General features: G+C 35.1%; 2 protein-coding genes and 1 long non-coding RNA gene across 3 annotated transcripts in view; 2 read left to right on the top strand and 1 right to left on the bottom strand.

The window, feature by feature from the left end:
* The window catches only part of LOC145660705 (protein amalgam-like), a 464,422-nt gene that overhangs the window by 280,249 nt on the left and 169,379 nt on the right, over positions 1–14,794 (top strand). The gene's annotated exons all lie outside the window — the stretch shown is intronic.
* The window catches only part of LOC145660704 (uncharacterized), a 249,283-nt gene that overhangs the window by 230,274 nt on the left and 4,215 nt on the right, over positions 1–14,794 (bottom strand). The gene's annotated exons all lie outside the window — the stretch shown is intronic.
* On the top strand, positions 10,470–12,504 carry LOC145694294 (uncharacterized). Its single transcript, XM_081770382.1, has 4 exons — positions 10,470–10,671; positions 11,002–11,152; positions 11,481–11,723; positions 12,465–12,504. The coding sequence occupies exons 1-4, from the start codon at positions 10,470–10,472 to the stop codon at positions 12,502–12,504; spliced, it is 636 nt and encodes a 211-aa protein (XP_081626508.1).

The following is a 14,794-nucleotide window of genomic DNA, read 5'->3' as shown; positions in this document are numbered from 1 at the left end:
TTTGCGGCCGGCGCTTTCCAACGTCTACTCACCGTTGTGAGGCAAACTTGGGAGTCACATGAATAAAAGACGTAGCGGCCACTAGGTCTAGAAACCTCCTGATACGGCTGTTAAGAGACAGGGCAACATAGAGCGCTCACCACGTGTTCGTTGCCATGTCGGACGTAGTTCAGACAGTCGCTAACAGATGGCGTTGGAGCGTCTCAGGCCCACACAAAAAAAGAGTTGCTACATCAAGTGATTTAGTTTGGTTTCGTTTCAGATGTAAGACTTAAGTGAACTAATGCTACCCACGACACTCAAGAATTTTGTTTCATTTTGTCTCGAATTTCAAAATCCACTTCTCGTCTCGATTTCGAGACGAGACGAGACGAGACATTTCTCGAATCTCATGGACAACACTAATTCCATGTACGGATAAGAATGGCTTTTCAGAGAAAAGCAGGTTATTAGAACAACAGTGTACATCAATTATAATTTTCTTCTTCCTCTTTTACCTTCTACCATTCGTTGTATCACGTTCGCGATAAGACAATTTCTTCGAAAAGGAAATGAAACCTTTAAGTTTGACGTCCCACGTTTACGCATGAAACGATGAATAATGATGGTGGAACAATTGGCGGAACAAGAAAGTGGAGCGGTTCCGGGTTCGATTCCCGGTGGGGGCACTCTGTCGAAAAAGTGTAAAACGCTTTTTCAGGCCAGCCACCCTGAATGAGGTTTTCCTGGGTTTTCCTCATTCACACCGGGCAAATGCCGGTGTGGTACCTAACTAATAGGTCCCAGGCCGCTTCCCTCTTTCCCCAATCCTTTCGTCCTTCCCTTTCCCCGGATGGTGTTCTCACCGAGGGATGTCATCCCTCAGACATAAAGGGCCAAATGGCTATAGGTGCTAAAAGCCCAGAAATCTAAATCCTACCCTAACAAAAAAGTGGGACGAAGCTTGAAAACCCTGAGATAACCCACGAGCACGATAATGTCCACCACAAACTTACTTAGCCGAGTTTCGAACCAGGAACCCTTTGCACCAGAGGTAAGCGCTCTACTACTCAGTCACCGTGCAAAACAATTTCTGTGATAAGTTGCGATAAGTGATGAACTTGATTTTAACAACAAAATCACACGTATCTAGAAGTCAATTACGAAAGCTTGTTACAACATTGTAACAGTAAAAAAAAAAAAAAAAAAAAAAAAAAAAAAAAAAAAAAAAAAAAAAGTATATTACTTTGTGAAGGATCCTTTTTCTTCCATCATTTGATATGGATAGTATAGGATAGAAGAGACAAAACAGAGAAAGAAAGAATACACAAGTTGTCGCTTGTAGTTTGAATTCTCTCACGTAATTCATTCTCTTCGTCTTCCTTTTCTCTTGTTTCTTGTTTGACGAGCGAGAGACGCTAGTCAATAGACAAGACATTTTGTACATGCTTCTGGTTATGTTTTATTCATGAAAGAATATTTTAAAAAAAATCTCGTCAGATTAACTTAATGTCAGTTTGTATAGGAGCGTCTTTCATGTGTTGCTATGTTGCATTCGACTAATTAAAAAAAAAAAAAAAACTTTATTCCGTTTACCTATCTTGTTACATCAATTGAAAGCATTTATTTTTTAATCTGGGAGTTAGTTACTGTTTAATTGTTGTTGGTTTACACATGTGTTTAAATTTGTAAGTGTGATTATTATAAAATCATCTCATTTATCACAAAGAGAAACATAGTCTCAGTTGAAGTTTCATGATTCAAATAATGAGAAAACGAGAGTCAATTGAGTGTCATGACATTGTTGTTTTTATTATTATTATTATTATTTATACACAGTTAAAAGTAAATAAGTTAGATTTAAGCATTTAAGATTAAAGCATGAAGATTTAAGAATTTTCATCAGTACTGACTTCTAGGTTCCATTTACACAAAGTTGCATATACCCCTAGAGAAGTAGAAAAATTCATAAACCAAATTTCAGAAATATATGACTTAGAGCCTTTCTGCAGTCATTGATTCAGTTAATTTTGAGCTTTAGAAAAATTCGTTTCTGACAATTTTGTCGAAAATTACACATAAGCATTTACATTCATTCAGGTAATTTAGTTCAGTTTCATCGTCAGTACATTTCTAAATTGATAGACGTTCGATTTGGTGTACCACAAGGATCGAATCTAGGACTTTGACTTTTTTCTACTCTTTATTAACGACTTAACCAATTTACCCAAAGCACCAATTACCACATATTTCGCCTTTGGACTTCTTTTGTCGTTAAGAACCAACTCGAACATTGAATTTGGGTATTGAAATCGAATCTTAGGATATTGGAATAACAGCACCACAAAAATGGGGGAATAATTTAAACATCATTATCCTAGAGTATAATTCTTTGAGTTGCGCTAGGCTGAGAATTCGCTGGATGGTCTTCTGATTGTAGGAGAACTGTGCTTCTTGCCGAGAACAGTCTCTATATTTACAAAATGCGATGTGAGAGAGTGCTCCACATAATTGATGAGGTGTTAAGCTGAAGTCGGCCTCATTGCTTTAAGCAAATCTTCAACTGTTTTTTTTTTCTTTCTTTCAAAGTGTGGGTGGCAGTGCGGCAACATCTAAAGAGAGTGGCATTTCTTCTGTCACAAGATTTAATGGCAGCGAACATTCAACTCTTTAAACCAAGTCTTCGTTGAGAATTTGCTAATTGTTAAGTCCATGGTTCTATGACACATGTTTTTACTTTACTTAATATATAACATACAAAATGACAAGGAAAAACTTATGCCTATATGTGTCAGATGATAGACCAAGGGCTGCTGTACGTAGGCATTCATTTCGTACTAGTCTTAATTATTCTACTAAGCGTAAGATCCGTCCAGAAAGCACAATATCTGATCTAATTTCTAACATGCTTCTCCCAGATACGGTCTACGTGTTTTCCTTGTGTAAATCTATCTTTATCGTGACTGCATTTCTAAATTTATAGACGTTCCAACTGGTGTACCGCAAGGATCAGATCTAGGACCCTTGCTTTTTCTATTCTTTATTATTAACGACTTAACCAATTCACTCAAAACATCAAAAGAATTATTATTTGCCGATGGTATTAAAATATATGCAGAAATTAAATCAATTAATGACTGTGAGAAATTACAAGATGATTTGGTAAGCGTATTTAACTGATACATACAAAATAATCTAAATATACATTAACAAATGTAAATCCATTTCTTTCGCACTAGTAGAAATAGGTTCGATTACTCAAGATGTTGGTATTATATTCGATAGTTATTTGACATTTGCAACCAACAATTCTTGTATAGTGAATGAAACTTTTAGAAACTTAGGTTGGCTTGTAAGAGCTGGTAAGAATTTTAGAAAACTTGAATCTCTCAAAGTATTTTACTTCGAGTACATTCAGGGGTGCCCACATAGGGGGGCTTTGACGCAAACTGCGTCATTGAAATATTTGGGGGGTAAAAATCTATATAAATATGTTTGAGGGGGTGTAAAAATTAATCGAAAAGATTTTTTTTCATGGAAGAACACCTATGGATAGACAATTGCGGGGGGTGCGTCATGGACATAAGGGTGGGTGGGCACCACTGAGTACATCACGTCAAAACTGGAATCTCTCTCTCTCTTTCTCTCTCTCTCTCTCTCTCTCTCTCTCTCTATATATATATATATATATATATATATATATATATATATATATATATATATATACATGGTGTCTTACCTAACTTTTCGACCTGAAATATTTCCGAAATGACAAAAAATATGACAAATTATGACAAATATACCCATGTCAGAGTCCTATAAAATTCTGTAGACAACAAGTGCCCTCAGGGGTCCTATCATAGGGTCCCAGGGGCCAACTTGAGAATTTCAAATGGAAACCCCCTATTTTTAATACAGATTTTGATTCTGCGTTCAAAACTAAGCTACTTTTACTTGGAGCACTTTTTCGTTACTTTAAATCTTTTGTTTACAAATAAGATATTTCATTAATAGCACCCTAATATGACATAATCCAAGATTTAATTTTATTAAGTGGGAACGAGAGAGTTTAGTGCGGTAGCCCGTACCTTTCATTTAGATGCTAATTAGTATTAAATAGTTTAAACCGCGTTAGTTATGATGAGTTTATTATGTATTTTTAAATGTATATCTTGTATAAAATTACGTTTTAACATTTTTTTTTTTTTTTGTTTGTTTGTTTCTAGGTGAGTGAACCACTGCTAATACACTGTTCCTAGTGAAAGGAAACAAGCTGCATTTTTCAGAGTATTTAAGTAAGTTGTGATTTCCACTCTAAATCTTCATGATATTATGTTACGTATTTTTAATTATCCTAGAATAGCATCTCTTTCTGTTTTAGTGTTACATTCTACGATTATACCTTATATCCTACAGGAAATAAACGATTAGTAAAAAATATATAATGAAATGAAATGAAATCTTTCAGTTTAACGTTCCGCGTTTATGTCCTTTAGGTTAAGGGAGACTGTAAGTGAATGATGATGGAAGAATTGGTGAAATGTGAATATAGGGAGTAAAGGGCAGAACCCGAAGAAAACTCACGGAACGGTCATCTCTACCACAAATAGCGATAAGTGCAAGAGTCTTGTATGCAAGGCCAAGACCAAGACTCTTGAGCAACAGTCTTGCACAAGTACCGGTACTACATGATTTTTTTTTTATAGAATGTAAAAAAGAAGGGAAAAATCATTACATCTTTCACTTGAATTTCTTGGCTTCAGTAAAAATGTCGCTGGAGTGAATGTGTTCCCACTAGTTTGTGCAATCTATGTGAGTCGATCCAGGCCGGTAGCCAGCCCAAAAATATAGGGGGGCGGTAGAAGTTAGGAGGGGCCCCACCCAACCATATTATAGTTCATCACCATATTACAGTTCATTTGCAAGCCTACCGTGAAAATTTTAGGGGGAGTGGCCCCCTAGCTCTCCGTGGTTTCGGGCCTGAGTCGATCTGCTCCTGTAACATATAGTTACAGTATGCGGTTTTCTAAATCGGTTGTTTGCGTTTTCTGCGGTTATTACTCGTTTTCAAGCCACATCTTGCGCCATGTGAGCTTTTTTTTTTTTTTTAAAAAAAAAAAAGTGGACAAACACCGTGTGCGTTGGTTTTCTCGGGGTTTCCCCGTTTCCTCCTACTTTCTTCAATCCACCATTTCATTCCTCGTTGGACGCTAAACGCTAAACTTCATTTCGTCTCAAAACATATAAAGGTTCTGTCGCTTTTTCATTCACCACCTTCGAACATCGCTATGTCACTTAAGACGTGAAAAAGCTAATTAAAAAAATACATAATATCGAAAACTGCAGTAGGATGCAAACAATGCATCAAACCACTGGCGCAAATCCCAGGGGGATGAGGGGGACATGTCCCCTCCAATCTTGGAACTGGGGGACTATCCCCCAATAATGTGATTTTAATTGTGTTTTTTGGGGAGAAATATGATGGTTTGTGTCCGATTGCGACAAAGGAAAGCAAGATGAAGTTGATGCCCCCTCCAGAATAAGCCCCAAGTCTGCCCTGCCCGCCTTCCAATGTTGAAGACAACTCTGCTCCCCTAATCCCCCACAGCATTCTTTTTCAACTTCATTAATATTTTGAACATCACTTTAAAAAAAATATGGGAAGGGTCTTACCCCCCCCCCCTCCAATGTTGAAGACGGATTAGCGCCGCTGCATCAAACTACAAAAGGAAGACAGCATTTAATAGTAAAGGAAAACAGGCGATGAACCTAAAAGTAAAGAAGAACACACAAAGATGTATTTAAGAGTCCGCGGGAGTCAAGTGACCTTGACAAATCGAAGATATCGCAGTGCAAAGTGTTTCCTTATTTTGGCAACAGATGGGGTTGTTGCTGAAATGCCGTCAAAGCAAATGGCACCCCTCCTTTTCCTTCGTTTTCCCCTGCATGTGGTCAAAGTTGGACAGCGCAGGAGGGGGATGGTTACGGCTTTTAAATGGGGCAGAAGAGTGAAATTACCTTCTTTTGTCTAAAAGAGAAACAGAACTGAAGAAAAAATAAATACAGAGATATTGTAAGAGGCCGTTTAGACGTTATGATAAATCATCAAGGGTAGAGATAAATTTCAGAAATCATCACATCTAAATTAGTTTATCTCATGATATCTCTCCTGCATATGATACGATGCGATAAGTTCGACATGTTCAACTTATCGCATGCAAGCCAGGTATAGCCCCCCGTAGAGAAACAAAGGAATGAATAGGTCACCGCTTCCAACCCTTCTTCGCTGCCAGCTTCTTGGAAGGAAAGCGGAAAAAACAGGTTTTGCTAAGAATTTGCTTATACCTGTAGTCCTGTGATCTGTTCTGTTGACAAAAAGGAAAGAAATATCTTTTCCCCATTTTCTGTTCATGAAATGCGAATAGTTTTCCAAACTACGAAAACTACAACAAATTAGCCGTTCGATTTGGTTTGCTTTGATTTATGAAATTTAACCTCGGCTAAAGCAAAGATAGATCCATAGTTTAAAATGAGATAAAACCGACTAGCACCGAGAATTGAAACCTAGACCGCATACATCAGAAGCGGCACGTCCTTGATTGAAACCTTTGTCCATATCTTCGAAACAAGTCATTATAAACCTAAAATTAAATACAGTATTTGCAATAATACTTCCACATAAATTTACTGGGGACCAGAGATGGACACATCAACCATGGTCTACTAGTCTATAAGTTATTGTGAGAGGTAGCCCACGTTGGTCTGTCTTACTGTTTGTATCAATCAAGCATACCAATCTCGATGGAGTGATTGCTAATTTCTGATAACAAATGAACGTTTCTGAGAAAATCAAAATGAATTAATTAGTTTTTTAAATATTTAAATAATCTTAATTTTATGAATCGTATTTCCTTTTTTTTTTTTTTTTTTTTTTTTTTTACTGTCCATTACGTCCGGGTGCACCGACATTGCGCAAATTTTCCCACGCTTATCTGTTGACACAGATAAAGCCTTAATGAGCAGGCAACAAAATTGGAAATTGCGAAAAAAATCTTGTGCAATGTTGCCATCATTACCATAAGCATATCGACTAATAAAAACAGTCACCAAAATGCAAGTCGTTTTAACAAAAAAAAAAAATACAAAGTAATGGATAACAATAGCATTTTCAGTCATCTATATTATATGTGTGCAATGGCGTCGTTAGAGAGGGTGACTGGGGAATGTGTCCCAGTCATTCATTTTCCGTATCATATCTAACTGTAAGATTAAAACTGTAAGAATATAGTTATTGAAAGCAAATAGTTTTGAAATACTGTAAGGAAAACAAACATATATAAAATAAACAATATATATAAATATTTCTAGAAGTTCTCTTGAAATATCGTGAACAGACGTTCGACCAATCAGAAATAAAGATTTGTCTATATCTTCCAGTTTTGGCCAATCAGAAACAAGCACTTGTATACATATTTCAGGTGTGTCTACCACATATCTTAATAACTATCCTTTCACCTTTCTATAAATGATACTTAGATTTGCATTTGCGTCTTAGTTGTTCTTAGGTGCTGTGAGAAACATTTGTTATATATTACCTAGGTATTATCGTATAAATTGTTACAAGAATGAGTGGTCAGTGTATTAGAGATAAATAGGGCCCCTTGGCAAGAAAGCTCGCCCCCTTGAGTGATGCAGCAACTTATATCTACGTGTACCTCCTACATGCAGTTAGAATTCTAAAGCAGCATGTCGAATGTTGTGTCTCGCCGCGGTTTCCAACGAACTTAAAGAGTTCTGGTTTGGCCAATGGCCACCAATTAATATTGCTACCAAAGTGTTTACCATCCTCTTAGGTATTGATTAAGACCAATATCGTCTCTCTATGAATTACCGTTCCCATGATATTGGCCAAAAATGGCCGATTTCCAGAGATTTAAGGAGCATTATTTGAGGAACCGTAAGTCATAGAGAGGTCATATTGGTGTTGGTCAATATCTAAAAGGGTGGTAAATATTTTGGTAGCAAATAGTAACCGGTGGCCACTGTGCAACTGGCCATCAATTAATATCAGTACGAAAATGTTTAATGTTCTATTAGGGATTAACACTGATATCATCTCTCTATGACTTACCGTTCCCGTGATACTGACTAAAAAAGTTCGAATTTCTAGATATTTAAGCAGTCATATCTCGAGAACTATAAGTCATAAAGAGATGATATTTTGTTAATTTTTGCGAGAAAGAGAAGAGGGTGCGGATAAAAAGATTTACCTTTACATCTAGGAACAATTACAGCTATCCTTCCCGCTAGATCTCTCCATTCTTTTAAAGTTCGTTCTGGCAATGCTCTTAGAGCATTCTCAACTGTTTTATCCTGAAGATATTTACCGGACAGTGTACATTAGAAAGGTTTTGGACCTGAAATTGGTTTGTGGGCCTGAAAAGGGCCTCAGTTCTTTAATTACTGTGTATTTGCTTCACTCCCAGAGAGATAACAAAGCGTTTCCGTTAGCCGACTGTCGGCAAAGCGTGTTCAACGTATATGGCCAGAGCAAATGTTGAAAACATTCTCAAGATGGGTGCTGGTCCCTCCTTTGTTTGGACACGAATGAGGTTCGTGAACTGTACGTTTTGCTGTTTTAATGCATCTCTGATGTTATCTATGTTGGTTGTGGTTGGAACACCTTCTTCAGGAAAGCAATGCATCTCAGCAATTCTTCTCTGCAAAGCTTATTCTTCTCCGTTGTGCACTCTCCCAAATGTCACCAGCAACTGTATGTCAGACCTCCTCAGGTTCTGTTAAAACCCCGAACGAATTGCGGATATAATAAACCAATAATAGAACAAGCCAATGAGGAACGAGAATCACAACGAGCCAATCAGGATCGAGAATTAATCGCAAGTTTTAGTGAGGAGGGTAATATAAACAGGAAGCAATAAACTGGAGAAACATAAGTGAAACTTTCAGAATGGAGTTTACATTGACGAAAACAGAAAAAGGTGTACCTTGTGTATTAATGGGAGGCTTTAAGTATCGTTTCTTTCGCCAAGGAAAAAAAGGCTCAAATTGGAGGTAAGTTAATGTAGTACATAATTTTTGCATGTATATAAGCCTATAGCTTGCTAAGTTATGCAAAGCCTACATTAGTATTTTCAGTAGTCAGCTTGACCTATATTTTAGTAAGTTCTGTAAGCCTATATTAGTATTTATGCTAGTCAATAGGATCCATATATACTTTGTTAAAAGATGTAACACACTATTAGTATTAATGTCGGGAAGTTGGACCTATATTTTGTTAAGTGATGTAACCTATATTAATATTTATGCCATTCAGTTGCTTCTATACTTTGTTAAGTAATGGAAAGTTACATTAATATCCATGTCAGTCAGTTGGGTCTATATTTTGTTAAAATATGTGTCTAGTCCCTATTTTAATATTTATGCCAGGCAATTTGTCCTATACTTTCGTAAGTGAATAAGTAAGCCTGCATTAGTATTTATGTCAGTCAATTGGACCTATACTTTGTTAAAAGGTGATGGAAGATATAACATTTTTGCCAGTGAAATAGTGAATACATTTTTCTTTAAATAGTAAGTTTAGAACACGTGATACGATTTAATTATTATTTCCTTTCTTTCAGATGTACTAAGAAAAGCTGTAATGCTAGTATAACAATGGATGAAAATACAAGTGAAGTTTTAGAAAGGAAAGATATTCATAATCATTGTGAAGATGAAGATGGTGTTCAACGGCATTTTCTTAGAGAGAATTGTAAGCGACGAGCCACTGAACAATTGAACGAGAAGCCAAATAAAATTATAAGGCAGGAAGTTTCAAAATTGGAACATCATGACACACTTGATCATAAAGAAATTAAAAGATGCCGAGACGTTATTTATAAAAATCGAAGAAAGGTGACTCCTCGTCTACCCAGAAACACCGTAGAGGCTATACAGCAAATGGTTCAGAAGCAGGATGATATAGCAATTGACGGAGAAAGATTCATCTTTGTTGATGATGAAGCTAATATAATTCTTTTCACGTGTAAGAAAAATATCGAGTAAGTATAATTTCATTTATAACCATTAACTTTGAAATGAGTTTCATTTACAGCATCAAGAAGTAGAATAGGAAGTAGTTGCTTGAACAGAAAAGTTCCTTTTTCCGTCTTATTTCCAAATTATAGTAAAATAGTTTTTTTTTTTTTTTTGATTCTCACAAAATATATCGTAACATAGCATTTCACCTAACGATATGACACTACAGTCTTGTTTACTATTTTCTTTTCTGACACTAATCTTATTTTCTTTTCAGTTTTCTGTGTGAGTTCAGCGGGTTAGAAGTATTTGCAGATGGAACTTTCACTTATGCTCCTAAGCATTTCACACAGTTATATACAATACATGCATATAAAAATGGATATTATCTACCTCTATGTTTTGCATTTTTGCCGAAGAAAGACAAGAATACGTATGTGGCCATGTGGAAGATGATAAGAAACTTAGACAGTAGATTCGACTTGAAAATCATTTACGTTGATTTTGAAACAGCTGCTCACGAAGCCATCAAGAATGTGTTTCCAAATTGTGACATTCGTGGCTGCAGATTCCATTTGGGACAAACATGGTGGCGGAGGATTCAAGCCGACAATGATCTGCGACAAGCATATATGGATCCAAAATCTGAACTAGGTATTATTGATATTATTATGGTCTATTATTCTTTATTATTAATTTAATAATACCATGTGGACTTTGTTTTGTTATATATTAATACAGAATACAGTTGAAAATAGAATCTTATTCTGTTTGACTGAAGAATCTTAATTCAGTCACCATTCTTAAAAGCAAATAAACTGCTGTTCTAATAATGTACGAAATGAAGAAATTATAAAGCCAACAGTAAGATCCATCAATTTCACTACTTTCCCAATGCTTGCTTATTCTAACAAATTATTATTATTATTATTATTATTAATAATATTATTATTATTATTATTATTATTATTGCTTTTCTTACAGGTTCATGGATAAAGGCATTTTTTGGGTTGCCATATTTACATCCAACAGAAGTATCAGATGCCTTTACTCAACTAATATCAATGACGCCGGATGATACAGGGCATAAATTTTCCGATTACGTCCTAGAAAACTACATAGAAGACGGTTGCAAGTAAGTAGCTTCCTTTTGAATTTCATCTATAGTAGCACATGCTTCAATAACTCTTAATACTGCAAAAACTGTTGTCCTAGTTTGAACACAACATTAATGGTTGTGCTGATATGGTATTTTCTCTCAATGCAACTTAATTATAGTGAAATTTTCTTCTGTCTTCATGTAAGACGTAGATTAAAATGCAGGTTTTGATAGTTGTAAACAAATTACGGACCAAGACTATAAATATTTCTTGAATCTAGTGTTATAAATGTTTTAGTGTTTTATATAAATTGTCAATAATTGTGTGCATGAACTAAGGATCTTTTTATTTTATTAATTTTAGGTATCCACCTGTCATGTGGGCGTCTATACCATCCACGATGCGTCGGACGACAAATGGACCAGAAGCTTTTCACAGACATTATAATAGTCAATTTTACTTCCCTGCTCCTGATATTCATACGGTGATTTCTGCTTTGTTAGAGATCCAAACGGAAACTGCCATGAAAATAACGTCCATATTAAAAGGAATTTCAAAGGCCCAAAGACCAGCAGAAGTCAAAAGGAGCGAGTTTGTCATGAGGAAGTATGCTGAGTTCAGGAATTCGCAGAGAAACTATGAGAAGGCACGTATGACATTTTTAAAAGCTGTAGGATTTAAATTTCAAGCATTCAAACTGTAAAATGAAATTTTCTGTAAATAAGTATGTTGCTTTGTAAATATTAGAATGCAATAAAATATATCTCATAAAGGAATAGCTTTATACATTTCATTTCGATGCAAAATTTCACACAATTCCTTAAATCCTGTTGTTGGCAACGTCGCGGCGGAAATTTGCGCAATTTCAGCACTTTCTGCTCCTCGTTAATAAGACATAAATTACTTAGATTATCAACGATCTAATCTTTAGAAAAATTTGCGCAATGTCGTTGCATCGTTACGTCCTCATTACAGTAGATCGCTAGTGATTTCAGAAATGAAAAGTAGCGCTCAAACTTAAGAAAGGTTAGCCACCCTTGTTGTAGACCTATTCAATATTGTTTTATTTTTCAGTTCTTACTCTGGTTTGTCAATCAAGCGTTTTAGTGCTTACCTCCTGTTATTGCTGAACGGGACGTAAAACCCAAAATCAACTCAACTCAATTCAATTCCGAATTCAGAAATCGTATATAGATATTTCATAACTAGAATTTCGAATTTTGAATATATATATATATATATATATATATATATATATATATATATATATATATATATATATATATATATATATGCTTCATACTTATTTCACTTCTATATAAATTGTATTTTAATTTACAATGTCAGATTAAATATTTTAACCAAAGGCGAGCTCTTTAACCAATAGTAACCATTAGGCTAGAAAGGTTTATCTTCTTCCAAGAACACTTAAGATTATTATAATATAAACTATGGGTGTTCTAAAAATGGTGCCTACGGACCACAGAGCACTCTTCTGCAGGTCACAATAAAGCGAAAATATTGTATGATGAAATGCCCTCCGGGGCCTCCTTCAGGCTCTATGGGGAATCAAAATTTTACTATGTGGCAACGTCGCAGAGTAACTTGAAGCCATTAGCATTACTCTACGAATACAACAAAGCGTTAAATCGATTGCTTCACTAATAAGTGATGCCAGTATCAATCAATATCGACTTTAGTTGCCATCTGGAAAAGAATCGATATAACTATTTGATAGATTGATACATCTAAATCTATGGTTCTTTATTTGCGACGTTGCTACATAGTGCAATTTATGTCTCCAGACGACGACTCAAAAGGTATACAAATATATATATATATATATATATATATATATATATATATATATATATATATATATATATATATATATATATATATATATATATATATATTAGGGATGGCCAATTCCGGAATTTTTACTTTCCGGAATCCGGAAAGTAAAATCGGAAAATTCCGGAATTCGGAAAAATTCCGGATTTCGGAAAAATTCCGGAATTCGGAAAAATTCCGGAATTTAGAAAAATTCCGGATTTCGGAAAAAATCCGGAATTCGGAAAAATTCCGGAATTCGGAAAAAATCCGGATTTCGGAAAAAATCCGGATTTCGGAAAAAATCCGGATTTCGGAAAAAATCCGGAATTTAGAAAAATTCCGGAATTTAGAAAAAATCCGGAATTTAGAAAAAATCCGGAATTCGGAAAAATTCCGGAATTCGGAAAAAATCCGGATTTCGGAAAAATTCCGGAATTCGGAAAAAATCCGGATTTCGGAAAAATTCCGGAATTCGGAAAAAATCCGGATTTCGGAAAAATTATTTTTCCTTTTTGTAATCCTAAGAATGTATGATGCAAGTTAAGCTGAAACTTACATCCTAAAGTATACACTACTCAATCTTCCCATGGTTAATGAGATGTAGTCCAAAAGTACGATGTACTTCTAATATTTAATTTTTGTTTTACTGTGATATTGTCCAGAGGTAAGACATATATCACACTGAGATAAACAACTTGACATAATGAAGATGTTATCATACGTAGTTTTCCAGAAAATCGTGAGAAACTAATTTTTGTGAAGTTAAAATATGCGTCGCTTGTTGCCAGTGGGATGCAATTGATAACTTTTATGCTGGAATAGTCTTATTATTATTATTATTATTATTATTATTATTATTATTATTATTATTATTATTATTATTATTATTATTATTATTATTAATAATAATAATCGTTTATGTACTGTAAAAGAAAAATGTGAACCGTTAAGTAGTAGATTTTATCTGTTGTTTTTTTATATCTTCTAACAGTAATAACAAACTGCTTGTAAATACGCAATGATTATCAAGGACAATGGCATATTAATGTAAGGACTACTCTGCAGACTAGCAATAAACAATAACAGATAAACAATAGTTGCAAAAAAAAAAAGTAACTAACTTGGGCACGTCATAATGTTCGCGAGAATATAGGGACGCATTGAGACTAGCAAAGAGCGTGCTATTATCATTACTCAAAGGGCCGTACGATGGAGGCATTAATGTTAATGGCACTAATGAGCACTTACTTGCTCTAACGGTTAACCTCATTTTTGAGATGATTCTTAGAAGTGGGCGTGTTGGCATGCAGTTAGAAGACCTATATCCATTATTTAAAAAACACACGTTATCTGTGAAGTACTAACGATTTGCGTCACTATCGAACACTAACGTAGCACTAGCGACGTTTAAAGTCGAAATGGAGTCTGACATAAGTGGCTTGTCAACTTCACGGACATTATATTTTCCTTGAATGAGAGAATTTTGCGCCCAGGAAATTTGCGCCCTACCACAAAAATAGGAAAAAATGCGCTCGCAATATATTTGCACTGGGATGTTTGCGCCCTTCCCCAAAAAGAGGGGAAAATGCGCCGGCTATATATTTGCACTGGGATGTTAGCGCCCTACAATTCAACTTATTTTTGTATTGTGTAAAGTAACTTCCACTCACACTTGAACTAGGCTTGCCTATCATCGTCTCAGTGAGTTACTCCATCCGTTATAATATTCCGAACAAATGAAAAAAATACAATTTTAGTTCACTAAATGACAATCCATACAAATACAATTTTTCATTATACTACAAAATTTACAAAAAAGTATAAATGACTGATATATAATT

The sequence above is a fragment of the Thermobia domestica genome, chromosome 9, assembly GCF_964235325.1.
Source record: "Thermobia domestica chromosome 9, izTheDome1.hap1.1, whole genome shotgun sequence".
NCBI classification, from domain to species: Eukaryota; Metazoa; Arthropoda; class Insecta; order Zygentoma; family Lepismatidae; genus Thermobia; species Thermobia domestica.
This window is presented reverse-complemented; position numbering and strand designations above follow the sequence as displayed.